The 11823-nt window shown below is 40.1% G+C and overlaps 2 protein-coding genes and 2 non-coding genes across 4 annotated transcripts; all 4 read left to right on the forward strand.

Moving 5' to 3' along the window:
- The first annotated feature begins 193 nt into the window (after nucleotides 1-193).
- On the forward strand, nucleotides 194-4485 carry LOC131929025 (uncharacterized). The gene is made up of 3 exons (XM_059285215.1): nucleotides 194-442; nucleotides 2476-2604; nucleotides 3581-4485. Exons 1-3 carry the CDS (start codon nucleotides 395-397, stop codon nucleotides 4250-4252), a joined length of 849 nt encoding a protein of 282 aa, XP_059141198.1. The 5' UTR covers nucleotides 194-394; the 3' UTR covers nucleotides 4253-4485.
- A 2688-nt stretch (nucleotides 4486-7173) lies between these two features.
- On the forward strand, nucleotides 7174-8531 carry LOC131929027 (uncharacterized). Its single transcript, XM_059285217.1, has 2 exons — nucleotides 7174-7257; nucleotides 7808-8531. The coding sequence occupies exon 2, from the start codon at nucleotides 7808-7810 to the stop codon at nucleotides 8153-8155; it is 348 nt and encodes a 115-aa protein (XP_059141200.1). The 5' UTR covers nucleotides 7174-7257; the 3' UTR covers nucleotides 8156-8531.
- Nucleotides 8532-9986: 1455 nt separating this feature from the next.
- Nucleotides 9987-10075, forward strand: Trnay-gua (transfer RNA tyrosine (anticodon GUA)). The gene is given in 2 exon segments: nucleotides 9987-10023; nucleotides 10040-10075. It is a non-coding gene; the product is annotated as a tRNA-Tyr (tRNA).
- Nucleotides 10076-10841: 766 nt separating this feature from the next.
- On the forward strand, nucleotides 10842-10929 carry Trnay-gua (transfer RNA tyrosine (anticodon GUA)). The gene is given in 2 exon segments: nucleotides 10842-10878; nucleotides 10894-10929. It is a non-coding gene; the product is annotated as a tRNA-Tyr (tRNA).
- The last annotated feature ends 894 nt before the right edge of the window (nucleotides 10930-11823 follow it).

Below are 11823 nucleotides of genomic sequence, written 5' to 3' on the forward strand. Positions count from 1 at the left end.
CCCATCCATGAAAAAGTTGGTAGATCGACACTAACAGGCCACTCCGCTCAACTTTGTATTACACACCTATGTTACAGTGGGGAGAGTTTTTCAAAGTTTCAATACAAATCTACATAGATTTTTTCTTGATAAAAATAGCAAGCACCATTCTGCACTGTGCGGTCATCATCTCATGATAGAGATTAACGCCATGTTTGTATGTGTTGGTGTATCCACTAACACGAACGTTTCATCTCAAGCTAAAATAGTATCTCAGTGTTTGATGGCGTTGGTTAAGTCTGGTGAGTAGCAGGCTCTGGTCGGTCAGTGTACGATTGTCAAGTTTGACATCAGGATTGTCAAGTTTGATCTCACGATTGTCAAGTTTGATCTCGAGGTTGTCAAGTTTGACGAAATGGCGAACGCGGTACCGTTTGTCAAAAACTGGATAAAACTGAGGAAGGTATGTCAAGCTAGGCTACGTGTGGTTGTGTGTTATAGATTTTAAGTTTCAGTGTGTTTATCTTCTTTTTCTTTCTTAATTTGTAATACTTCTAATACTGGAGGGAAATTTCTACAACACAATGAATTATTCGTCCTGTAAAAGTGTATGCGTTATATGGCATTGATTCCTTCCTCAAGCTGCTTTTCTTTCTAGATTAGCTTACATTCAGTGTTTCTTTCAGACGTTTGAGGTACTTGAAACATTCGAAGTAGACTTAAATTTCCGGGGTGGGGGCGAAATTTTATAGGTAGAAATTTTAAAAATAAATTCTTCTTCAATCCGGGAGAAGACGGGGGTGGTAGACGTGCTTGGGAAGAGATGCCTGAAAGAAACTCTGCTTCCACTGCGTTTGTTCACCCAAGGACAATCTGCAAGACAGCATTTTTTTATTTAATTAGGGGTTCTCTCCCCTAGATAGGTTGCTGACCCCAATTGTCCAGAGGTCCAAAGTTTTTACTCTCTCCCAACCAACCACGCCCTCCCCTGAAAGTCGATATTGTGACCCAACTTGAAATCATTTCAAACCCGCTGCCCCCTCCCTATCCTCCCATCTCTATATTAGTACTAGAGGTGGCTAGATCTAGGTGCATACAGAACATACGACAGAACACACTGAGTTACGTTCTAGGCTAAGATTAGGCTTATGGTCAGGCAAGGGTAGGGACCAAGGTTAGGGTAGTGGAACCAGTTTACAAAACTCTTAACACGACCCTGCTGTTGGGAAATATACAAATACCGGGAAAGTGGGATTGGGTGTTCACCAGGGGCGGAACTACCATACCGCCAGACCCCGCAATGCGGGGGGGGGGGGGGGGGGGCCCAGGACGTTTAGGGGCCCAGTTCCGACCAAAAAACAATGAATTTTTTTTTTTAAATTATGTTTTTCATGCATCGTGAAAGTGGTTTTGTAAAAAAAAAAAAAAAAAAAAACAAAAAAAAACCAGCAGGTCTACTCTAGCAGAGATTGTTGCGTAGAAAAATATTTTAAAACCTACAGTTATAGTTTGAAAGGTAGGCAAACATTCACACTACTTCCATGACTTACTGCCCTTGTTTAAAATAGGGATGCCCACAAAGCTTATTTAAATAGTTTTGTACTATGTATATTAAAAAGCAATTGATTCTCAGAATTATTATTTAAATAAAACGTACTAAACAATGGTATAGCTATTAAAATCGATATTTTCAAAATTGATATTATAAAAGCCAAAAATGACAAAAATAAACATAACGCGAGAAACCATTCACGAATCAAGCTTACGTCTTCATATATTTTTGACCAGCTTGTATTGTAGTGGTCATGATAATTTCTAGCCCAAAATGAGTTTGGACTAAATTACTTCAGACATAAAAGATGTCCAATGACTTGCTCCACTTTTTGTTTACGTCCAGATAAAATCTTCAAATTTACATAAAAACAATAGTTTGTTATTTTTATCACGTTGTCTGGTTTTTAAATGTGGTGCTGCTTTTTTATTGCATTGTTGCAAGCGAATACACTCTAAATATCTGTAGAACCTGTTATTAAAGTATATTTTCTGGAAATTAAAAAAAACAAAACGAAATTACTCAGTTAGGATATAGATTATATATATATATATATATATATATATATATATATATATATATATATATATATATATATATATATATATATATATATATATATATATATATATATATATATATATATATATATATATATATATATATATATATATATATATATATATATATATATATATATATAGGGGGCCCTAATTTTTTTCTTTGCGGGGGTGCCCTTTATTTCTAGTTCCGCCACTGGTGTTCACGTGTGTTTATTTTGACCAAACTAGATACGCAAATATATGACTAATACTAAATCACAATTACACTCGCTGACTAACACACACACACACACACATACACACACATATATATATATATATATATATATAAATATAAATATATATATGCTTACCTGAGTGTGACGGCTAACTAAATTGCAGGTTGTTGTCTTCGGTAAGAGTTTTTCACCTGAATCCCAGCAGATCAAACAGCTGTTGTCTAAATATAGACAGCTGACAGATGACAACTATTGTTACGTAGACATTGAGAAACGATCGGACGTGTCCAATGTAAGTTCTCTTTATAGACTTATGTTGCCCTATGTAAGTTCTCGTTATAGACATTTGTTGTCCAATGTAAGTTCTCTTTATAGACTTATGTTGTCCTATGTACATAGACTTACGTTGTCCTATATAAGCCCTCGTTATAATCTCGTGCTGTCTTATGTAGACCCTAGTTATATACTCGTGCTGTCTAATATAGACCCTAGTTATAGACTCGTGCTGTCTAATATAGACCCTAGTTATAGACTCGTGCTGTCTAATATAGACCCTAGTTATAGACTCGTGTTGTCTAATATAGACCCTCGTTATCGTGTCATCCTGTCCAATGTTAGACCTTGTACTCGCCAATGTAAGGACTCGCTACTGCCTTTTGATAAAAATATTGGTTTAAGATATATTTTGATAGTTCTACCTTAATAATTATATTCTTGCTAATTTCAGTAGTTGCTATAATTAATTTAATTATTTGGTCTACTGTATTTTACTGAGTGTTCTAATAGATGTAACTAATGGATGTAATGAAACTCCCTAATTCATCACTGTTTGCTCTAATTAGCATCACTAATTTTGATGTAATGAATTCCAGTAATTTCTGTAAAAAATTCCATTAATTGCTGTATTAAATTCCACTAATTGCTGCAATAAATTCCACTAATTGCTGCAATAAACTCCACTAATTGCTGCAATAAATTCCATTAATTGCTGCAATAAATTCCACTAATTGCTGTATTAAATTCCACTAATTGCTGTAATAAATTCCACTAATTTCTGCAATAAATTCCAATAATTGCTGTTATAAATTCCACTAACTGCTGCAATAAATTCTACTAATTTCTCTAATAAATTCCACTAATTGCTGTAATAAATTCCCCTAATTCCTGTAATAAATTCCACTAATTGCTCTAATAAATTTCACTAATTGCTCTTATAAATTCCAATAATTCCTCTAACAATTTCCACTAATGTCTGTACCGTATCCCAGGTTGAAGACTACTTAATAATGCTAACGGGTCTAAACAACCGAGAGGTACCTCTGATGTTCGTCAACTCTAAATTCATCGGCGGCTACCTCCACATCCAACGCCTGCACAACACGGGCCAGCTCAAGCGCCTCTTCACCAAGTACTACCTCGTCAGCGACAGCGAGGACGACGACAAGGAAGACGAGGAAGTCCGACGCAAGGAGATCATGGTCAACATCCAAGCTCTGGACGAGACGGAAGTCGTGGTCAAGATCGCTGACTGGGTCCACCAGGGCGCGGTGAATCATGTCGACTACGACCCGTACACCGTGAACGAGCATTTGAACTCTCCACCGTCGGAGATTGAAATGGTGTTTTGGCCATCTTTCCGGGAGAAGATTCAAGAATCTCTGCCTTATAAAGGGAATGTGAAAGAAGACGAAGGGGACCCAGAGTGGATTTACGTCGGCGGGAAAAGGATTCACAGAACGTCTAGGGTAAGGAATCCGTCGATCGCGAATTTTATGATGCACCGGTCGTCGGGTGTGGTAGAGGATAAGCCGCAACAAGTGGATCACGAAGATCTCTCTCCGGTCAAGTCAAACGTGGAGGTGGTAGAGAGAAAGTTATCCGAACACAGCAAGGACACCGTCATATCCGCGGAGGAAGATCCTCGCATTTACCAGGAGTAGGAGGCGAACCCACAGACACGAAGACAAGGACGCTAATTGGATCTCCAATTATTCATCTGTTTAATTGGTACCAGAATATGCATGAACAGATGTGAATGGAAATATGGAACACACCTGGATGGGCACCTGTGTAACTTGCCTGCTAATTATTTATTTAAAGAGAACTAAAGTGAGGTTTCTTGAGTTTTTTTAGTTTTTTTATTGTAGATACTTCGCCAACAAACCAATGATCTGACACCTCATATATTCATTTTTTTTTAATATGAAATTGCTTTTTTACTTTTTGAAAGAAAATTAAAAGATTTCTATTTATATAAAATATAGGCCTAAATGTGTATTCTACTGTTGATTTTTAATGTATATATGTATATATATATATAGTTTATATATATATATATGTGTGTGTGTGCGTGCGTGCGTGCGTGCGTGCGTGTGTGTGTGTGTGTGTGTGTGTGTGTGTGTGTGTGTGTGTGTGTGTGTGTGTGTGTGTGTGTAAAAATATGGCACCCCGACAAAAGAGCGCACGACAAAAGAGCGCCGACATATCAGCGCAGACAAAAGAGCGCACGACAAAAGAGCGCCGACATAAGAGCGCAAACAAACAGACGTGCACATGTGCACACATCCGGTGCTGCCGACATCACCAACCAGACACTGATGCTGGTTCAAATCCTAGACCTGATCTATAAACAATACATTTTTTACTTCTAAAATAAAATTAGAGGTTTTTTAGAACAAATAATAGGTATGTTCTGTTTTTTACACCCATATACACATTTTATACATAATCATACATTTTACACATTAATTTTATAAACACACAGTTTCCACAGTACGTATATTTACCTAAAATCATAACCACATTTTGCGCACCAAATTTGCCAATTGTAAACAAGAAGTGAACAACTTTACTTGGAGCTTTTTGGTGTTTAAAAAAAAAGAGTTCACTTTCGTTTCCGGCATGTAACAAGAAGAAAGATAAACACTTCTAACTGTGTGTTGGTTATAAATGGGGATATAAGGTCCAGTGGCGTCAGGTAATAACTTAATGTGACGCGGAGTCAAGTAACAATCTGCAGTCAGTTTTGGGATTTTTTTTTAGATTAGTGAACCCGTGTATAGGCATAGCGAATATAGAAATCGTTAAAGTTAGGCTGTGGGCTATAATAAAGAATACTAGAATAGGGTTATAAATAAGGTTTCTTTCCAGGAAAGGTTTTACCAGGAAAAGGGAAGGGAGGAGGGGGGTTAATAAAAATGTATCTCTCTCTCTCTTTCTCTCTCTCTGTATATATATATATATATATATATATATATATATATATATATATATATATATATATATATATATATATATTAATTAATACTAATAGTTTCGCTGTCTGTCTATCTATCTATCTATCTGACAAGAACGCTCTAGAGAAAACACAAGGAAAATAAAAACAACACAGTAATTCGAAAAACGAAGTATGACGTCGACACATTTAGCAACTCAAGCCGGAGAGTGCACACAGTAATATGACGTCATTGATTATCGAGTAAACATTGAATACAAAGGAAATTTTGTCTAATCTAAATGGTTTGCGTGAAGATTTTCTTGCATACAATTCTTCGGGTAGGGGCGAAGCTCCACCCCCCCGCGTAAGAACGTCTGAGCCCCCCCCCTCCCCAACTCAAAAGAAATTTCTTCATCGATACTCTATAATAAAATTACCGCCTAATTAATGTGTCTAATCTAAAAAGTGGTTTTCTTGCAATTTCTTTAATGCAATTCTTCGGGTAGTGGCTAAGCGCGACACCAGTGTTTCTTTCAGACTTTTTCCTCCCCGGAGAGGGGTGGGGGTACTTGAAATTTTCGGGGGCGGGGGTAGAATTTTCGGGGAGGGGGCGGACACTGGAAAAAGTATATAATTATATTTCGTTGAATTTGACGGTAGACATGTTTTTTTTAGGGGGGGGGAGGGTGTGTGTGGGGGGGGGGGGAATGGGATGGTTTTAATTTAGACTTTTTCCTCCCCGGAGAGGGGTGGGGGTACTTGAAATTTTCGATGGCGGGGGTAGAATTTTCGGGGAGGGGAGCGGACACTGGAAAAAGTATATAATTATATTTCGTTGAATGGGACGGTAGAATTTTTTTTTTTTGGGGGGGGGGGGGGAGGGGGTGGTGTGTGTGTGGGGGGGGGGGGTGTGGGGGGTGGGGGTGTGTGGGGTGGGGTGGGGTGGTTTGTGTGTGGGGTGGGGTGGGGTGGTTTTAGTTTAGACTTTTTCCTCCACGGAGAGGGGTGGGGTACTTGAAATTTTCGGGGGCGGGGGTGTGTGGGGGGGGAGGTGGGTTGGTTTTAGTTTAGAGAAAAGAGACAGCACTATCAGGTGTGTGGGGGGGTGGGGTGGGGGGCCGTGTGTGGGGGGGGGGGGTGGTGTGTGTGGGGGGGGGTGAGGTGGGGTGGGGGGTGGTGGGGGGTGGTGTGTGGGGGGGGTGAGTTGGTTTTAGTATAGAGAAAAGAGACAGCACTATCAGCCTAGCGCCCGTTGTACCCTTCCTCAACGGGCCATTTTTCTCGTATATATATATTGATATTAATGTTATTTAAGTCAAATGCTTACCTTAGATCTAACAACGTAAAACCTATTAGTAAACGTTGCTTAAACTATAGGCCAATGTTTAGAGATTAAGAAAATCATAACATGATGCTTTTTTCCCTTACACTTACATCGCTGTGGCGGTTATAGCCAGGGTTAGGGTAGGAAGACTAGCATACCCAGCTCGATACCAGCCTGTCGGAGAGGTTTTGATTTAGTGGTTCTGAGCCCTACCGCTCGACATTAAGGCCAATGCTAATTCCATAAAAGTAATCGTTTATTTATATAACAATAACCTCAGATCTAATGCATTTTTAAACTGTACATCAGTATGTTATTTACAGCTCGCCCTCTGTGCAGTAACATCTCAGCTGTTTGGCGCCACTAAGTCAAGTTGAGGAAATTAGGCGGCAACATTTAGAAAGGTATATCTGGCAACTCTATGTTAATTAGTTTCTGATAAAAATGTTAGACCTAGCTAAATAGTACATCCCAGGACGTCAGCGTCATAATTGGGTGGGGGGGGGGGAAGAATGAGGGTAGGGTGAGGGTAGGGTGAGGGGCCGTAACACGTGACACCTTTAAAATGTTGCCACAAAAAAATTAAGTCTGTATTTCCTAGTTAGTTTTATAATGACAGTTATTTACACAACAGGGTGATAGCATCAGGCATGGGGGGGGGGGGGGGGGGGGTGACATCATATTGTCTATTGTTTTAGAAAATTATATATAGAATATAGCCCAGTCATTTGCTGAGTGGGGTGCAACTCTGGGCTGCCGCTCCGGGTGACACCCGTCATAGTGACGCCACTGTCATATGATAAGTATGTGCTGTTTTAAATCAATTATATTTCACGTCATATGTAAAAAAATAAAAAAATAAAAATAAATAAAAAAAAAATAGCATAGCATAGCAAAAACCGACTACTTTTCATTTGTACTTTAAAGAAGAAACATTTCTCATTTCTCCATCAGATGAAAGTCCCCAGGTCGCAATCGACAACTGGATCCAGCGTTGACCTGGAAGAATCGGATATCTCCGTCCGAATCCAGAACTTGGACGAGACCGAAGTCGTGGTGAAGATCGCCGACTGGGTCAAGCGTGGCAGCGGGTGCCTGTGCTGTGAGCAGGATGGCGCCAAGCTGAGAGCCACGCCCTCGGAGCTCATCGACATCTTCCGTATCTCCTTCAACGAGCAGATCCAGAGCCGGTACCTCCAGAAGAGCTGCGCCAACAAGGAAAAGCCCGCCCGCCAGGACGCGGAGCTAGGGAGTGTCAGCAGCGAACAGAGCAGCTCCCGGCCGAGCTACAGTCTTGATTAGCCGGCGTTTGTTTGCGAGATTAGCCGGCGTTTGTTTTCGAGATTAGCCGTGGGGTTTTTTTTTCGAGATTAGCCGTAAATTATTTAAGAGATTAGCCGTCGGTTATTTAAGAGGTTAGTCTTCGGTTTTTTTTCGAGATTAGATGTCAGTTTTTTAAGAGATTAGAAGTCGGTTATTTCCGATATTAGCCTTCCAAGATTAGCCCTCGGTAATTTCCGTGATTAGCCGTAGGTTATTTGGGAGATTAGCCATTGGTTATTTCCGAGGTTAACCGTTGGTTATTTCCGAGACTAGACTTCGGTTATTTTGGAGATTAGCTGTCGGTTATTTAAGAAATTAGCCGTTGGTTATTTAAGAAATTAGCCGTCGGTTATTTTGGAGATAAGACGTCGGTTATCTCCAAAATTAGCCATTGTTTATTTCCGAGGTTGGCCGCTGGCTATTTTCCGCTTGGTTTTTTTTTTGTTTTGTTTTTTTTTTCCGATTAGCCACCGGTTATTTCCTTGCTTCGCCGTCTAAATTTTCGAGATAAGCATGCAATTATTTCCGAGATTAGCCGTTTGTTGTTTTGGAGATTAGACGTTGTTAGGTAAGCTTGGTGTAACATAAGGAAGGGGTCCATTAATGATGTCCAAAAAACTAGATTGGAGGAATGTTCACACTTTTGTATCGATATATGGAAAATGGGGGAGGGGGGGGGAATGTTACTTAACATAAATTCAATAATTTTTAAATTAGAAAGTGATAAAAATACATGCAAATTTTGGTTAGAATTATGGAATATTTTTCTCGTGTAAATCATGTTGAAATTTTAATAGCTAGCTTGTTACCCAATTTTTTTTCCGGAAAATGAAATAAAGATGACCTGAAATTGTATTCGTTTAAATTATGATTTTGTATATCAAATAGAAGGGTAACGGTTCTGTTTTTGTTTTCCCCATTTTAAAATATAGGCTTTGAAGATAAAAATCGTTTGTAATTTCATGTATGAAACACATCTAGTTTAAGTACATGCCCTGTTTGAAAGCCCATGTAGTGTATATATAAGCCCCTTGCCATGAAAGCCTATCTGCTCTATTGTGTAAGCCCTGACCCTGCAAAACCCCCACCCTCAACAGACGTCATGCCCTCTCCCAGAGGCGTAGCGAGGGGGGGTGCGGAGCGCACCGGGTGACACCATTTAGGTGGGTGACATCAAGGCACAAAATAGCAAAATATATAGAGAAAAACTTGAGGGGGGGGGGGGTGCAAATCGAAAGTTGGGGGGGGGGGGGGTACAAATCAATTTGAGGGGGGTGCAAATCGAAAATTGAAAGTTTGCCCCCTTGGAAGGGTCGCTACGCCTCTGGGGGGGGGGGGTGACACCATTAAGTGCCGCACCGGGTGACACCCGACCTCGCTACGCCACTGCTTCGCATGCGTGTGTTTACAAACAAATCGCAGATCCCTAACACTAGCCCTTACCCTAACCCTAGCACAGTTATTAAGGTCACTGCGCATGCGCAGAACTATTGAGTTTTGTATTTTCTATCGAAAAATCTTTTTCCGAGTAGTCACTTCGTAAAAAAAAGCTTTGAACCTTTGTTGGTTAGATATCAGATGATAACAGCAATTAATTCCCCCCCCCCCCCCCCCCCACAACACAGCGTCATACAAACTTCGCTAAATCCCACCACTAAGCCCGATTTCCCTTTCGCGGATGTATATTCTCGTTATTGGCCACACTGCTTCAACTGATATACTTCAGAAGATAACCCCAAACATGAATTTAAGTTGCGTTATACTGAATTGTAGTTTTCAACTCAATGGATAACCTATCAGGTTAACCATCCCCGCGATAGCTCAGTTGGTAGAGCGGAGGACTGTAGAGCGAGAGATATAGCAATCCTTAGGTCACTGGTTCGAATCCGGTTCGCGGGAAATTTTATTTTATCAGCTAATTTAAAAAAAATTCAAACTATTTTAGCAAAATGAATAATGACACAATTATAGACCATAGAGAGATTACAATGCCCAGCTCTAAGAAGTAAAGTTGCTTACACTACAGCCCCTATTACAATGAGACCCCCTATATTTGGTTTATACTTTCATTTTATTCATGACGTTTTATGCTCAATGAAAAGTAATTCGTCCGATTTGTCGTTTTTGTTAAAAGCCTAATAATACAACAACATTGTAGCATTTAGACGCCCGTGGCTTTCTTTGTAGGCTTTAGCCCTCAAGCTTTGATGAAAAAAATACACAGTGAAAATTTCAGTCGGGGTTGGGGGCCTGGTTTCTTGAACCCCCCTTTCCCCCCCCCCCCCCCCCCCCAGCTCCTACCCCCGCCCCTGCCTGGAGTGCGGAGTTTTCTGGAAGTTCTGTAGTCTGCAAGAATGTGTTGGCAGACAGCGAACACACAGTCAGGGACCGAACAAAGAAAATGATAAAAAAAAGTGACCTGTGTTTCACAAGAGAAAACACGATTAATGCTAGAAGACTGTCGGATTTTATTGATGTTAACTGTTGTAGTTGACTCAACCTACAGATTTGTATTGTATACTTTTATTCTAACATTTAAGTTTCAACTCGGGAAATTGTTTTAATTTAGACAAGTCCGCTCCTAGATTTGAGATTTCATCTTAGATAGGAGATAGAGATTAGCATCGTAGGCTGATTATTCTGAACTGGAAATGTCATCTATAAACCCGCGATAGCTCAGTTGGTAGAGCGGAGGACTGTAGTTGATTTAAATAGTAATCCTTAGGTCACTGGTTCGAATCCGGTTCGCGGGAATTTTTAATCGGTTGCATTTCAATATTTTGGTCCATGTTAGTTGATTTTTGTTGGCTTTGTTCAATTTAATTTGAATTTGTATTTTGTAAATTTAAGTATATATGACTACAAATAACAAAACCCATGTGTACACCCCAGAGGCGTAGCGAGGGGGATGCAGACCGCACCGGGTGACACCATTTAGGGGGGGGGTGACACCAAGGCAAAAAAATAGCAAAATATATAGAGAAAAATTTGAGGGGGGGTGCAAATCGAAAGTTTGAGGGGAGGGGGTGCAAAACGAAAATTTGAAAGTTTGTCCCCGGAAAGGCTCGCTATGCCTCTGGGGGGGGGGGGGGTGACACCGATAAGTGCCGCACCGGGTGACACCCGACCTCGCTACGCCACTGCCCTCCCCCACCCTCTCCCACCCCGGCCTTAGGCTACTAAATGGACGAAACAACAGCCGAGCGAGATAGCTACTGGCCAGATAAATAAGTCGCTACACACGACCAAAAAGATAAGAGATAGCGATGTGTCAATGTGTTTGTTGACACGCTACAAGGCTAATCATCTGCTGTGTGTCCGAAACTTCAAGGTCAGTCTACAGTGAATTAATTCATAGCTTTACTCTAGTCATTTTCTTTTCAAACTCTCTTTCTCTCTTCTTTCTGTAATGCTTCTATTCCGTATGCTTCATGAATCGTATTCTGCAGATTAGGTTGGTATACATGTTTAAAAGTTTTATAGAAAGTCTTTAATTATCATGATGTTATTTTGTTTGTTTACGTCTTTTTTTAAATGACTGATTTATTTCGTGAACTGGCGATACTTTTATAACCCACATGCGTAAATACTGAATTTAGTTCAGCTTTTCTTTACGTAGATCGTGGTAAATCAGGTGACTTTTTTTC

This window comes from Physella acuta, unplaced genomic scaffold (genome assembly GCF_028476545.2).
Source record: "Physella acuta isolate Inbredline_101_S28 unplaced genomic scaffold, ASM2847654v3 ptg001584l, whole genome shotgun sequence".
NCBI classification, from domain to species: domain Eukaryota; kingdom Metazoa; phylum Mollusca; class Gastropoda; family Physidae; genus Physella; species Physella acuta.

Excerpts from the sequence above, each read along its gene's own strand:
- LOC131929025 (XM_059285215.1), top strand. The coding sequence starts at position 395 with ATGGCGAACGCGGTACCGTTTGTCAAAAACTGGATAAAACTGAGGAAG. Across the intron at positions 443-2,475 it reads ACTGGATAAAACTGAGGAAG|GTTGTTGTCTTCGGTAAGAG; the intron begins GTATGTCAAGCT and ends ACTAAATTGCAG. Across the intron at positions 2,605-3,580 it reads AACGATCGGACGTGTCCAAT|GTTGAAGACTACTTAATAAT; the intron begins GTAAGTTCTCTT and ends ACCGTATCCCAG.
- LOC131929027 (XM_059285217.1), top strand. The coding sequence starts at position 7,808 with ATGAAAGTCCCCAGGTCGCAATCGACAACTGGATCCAGCGTTGACCTG.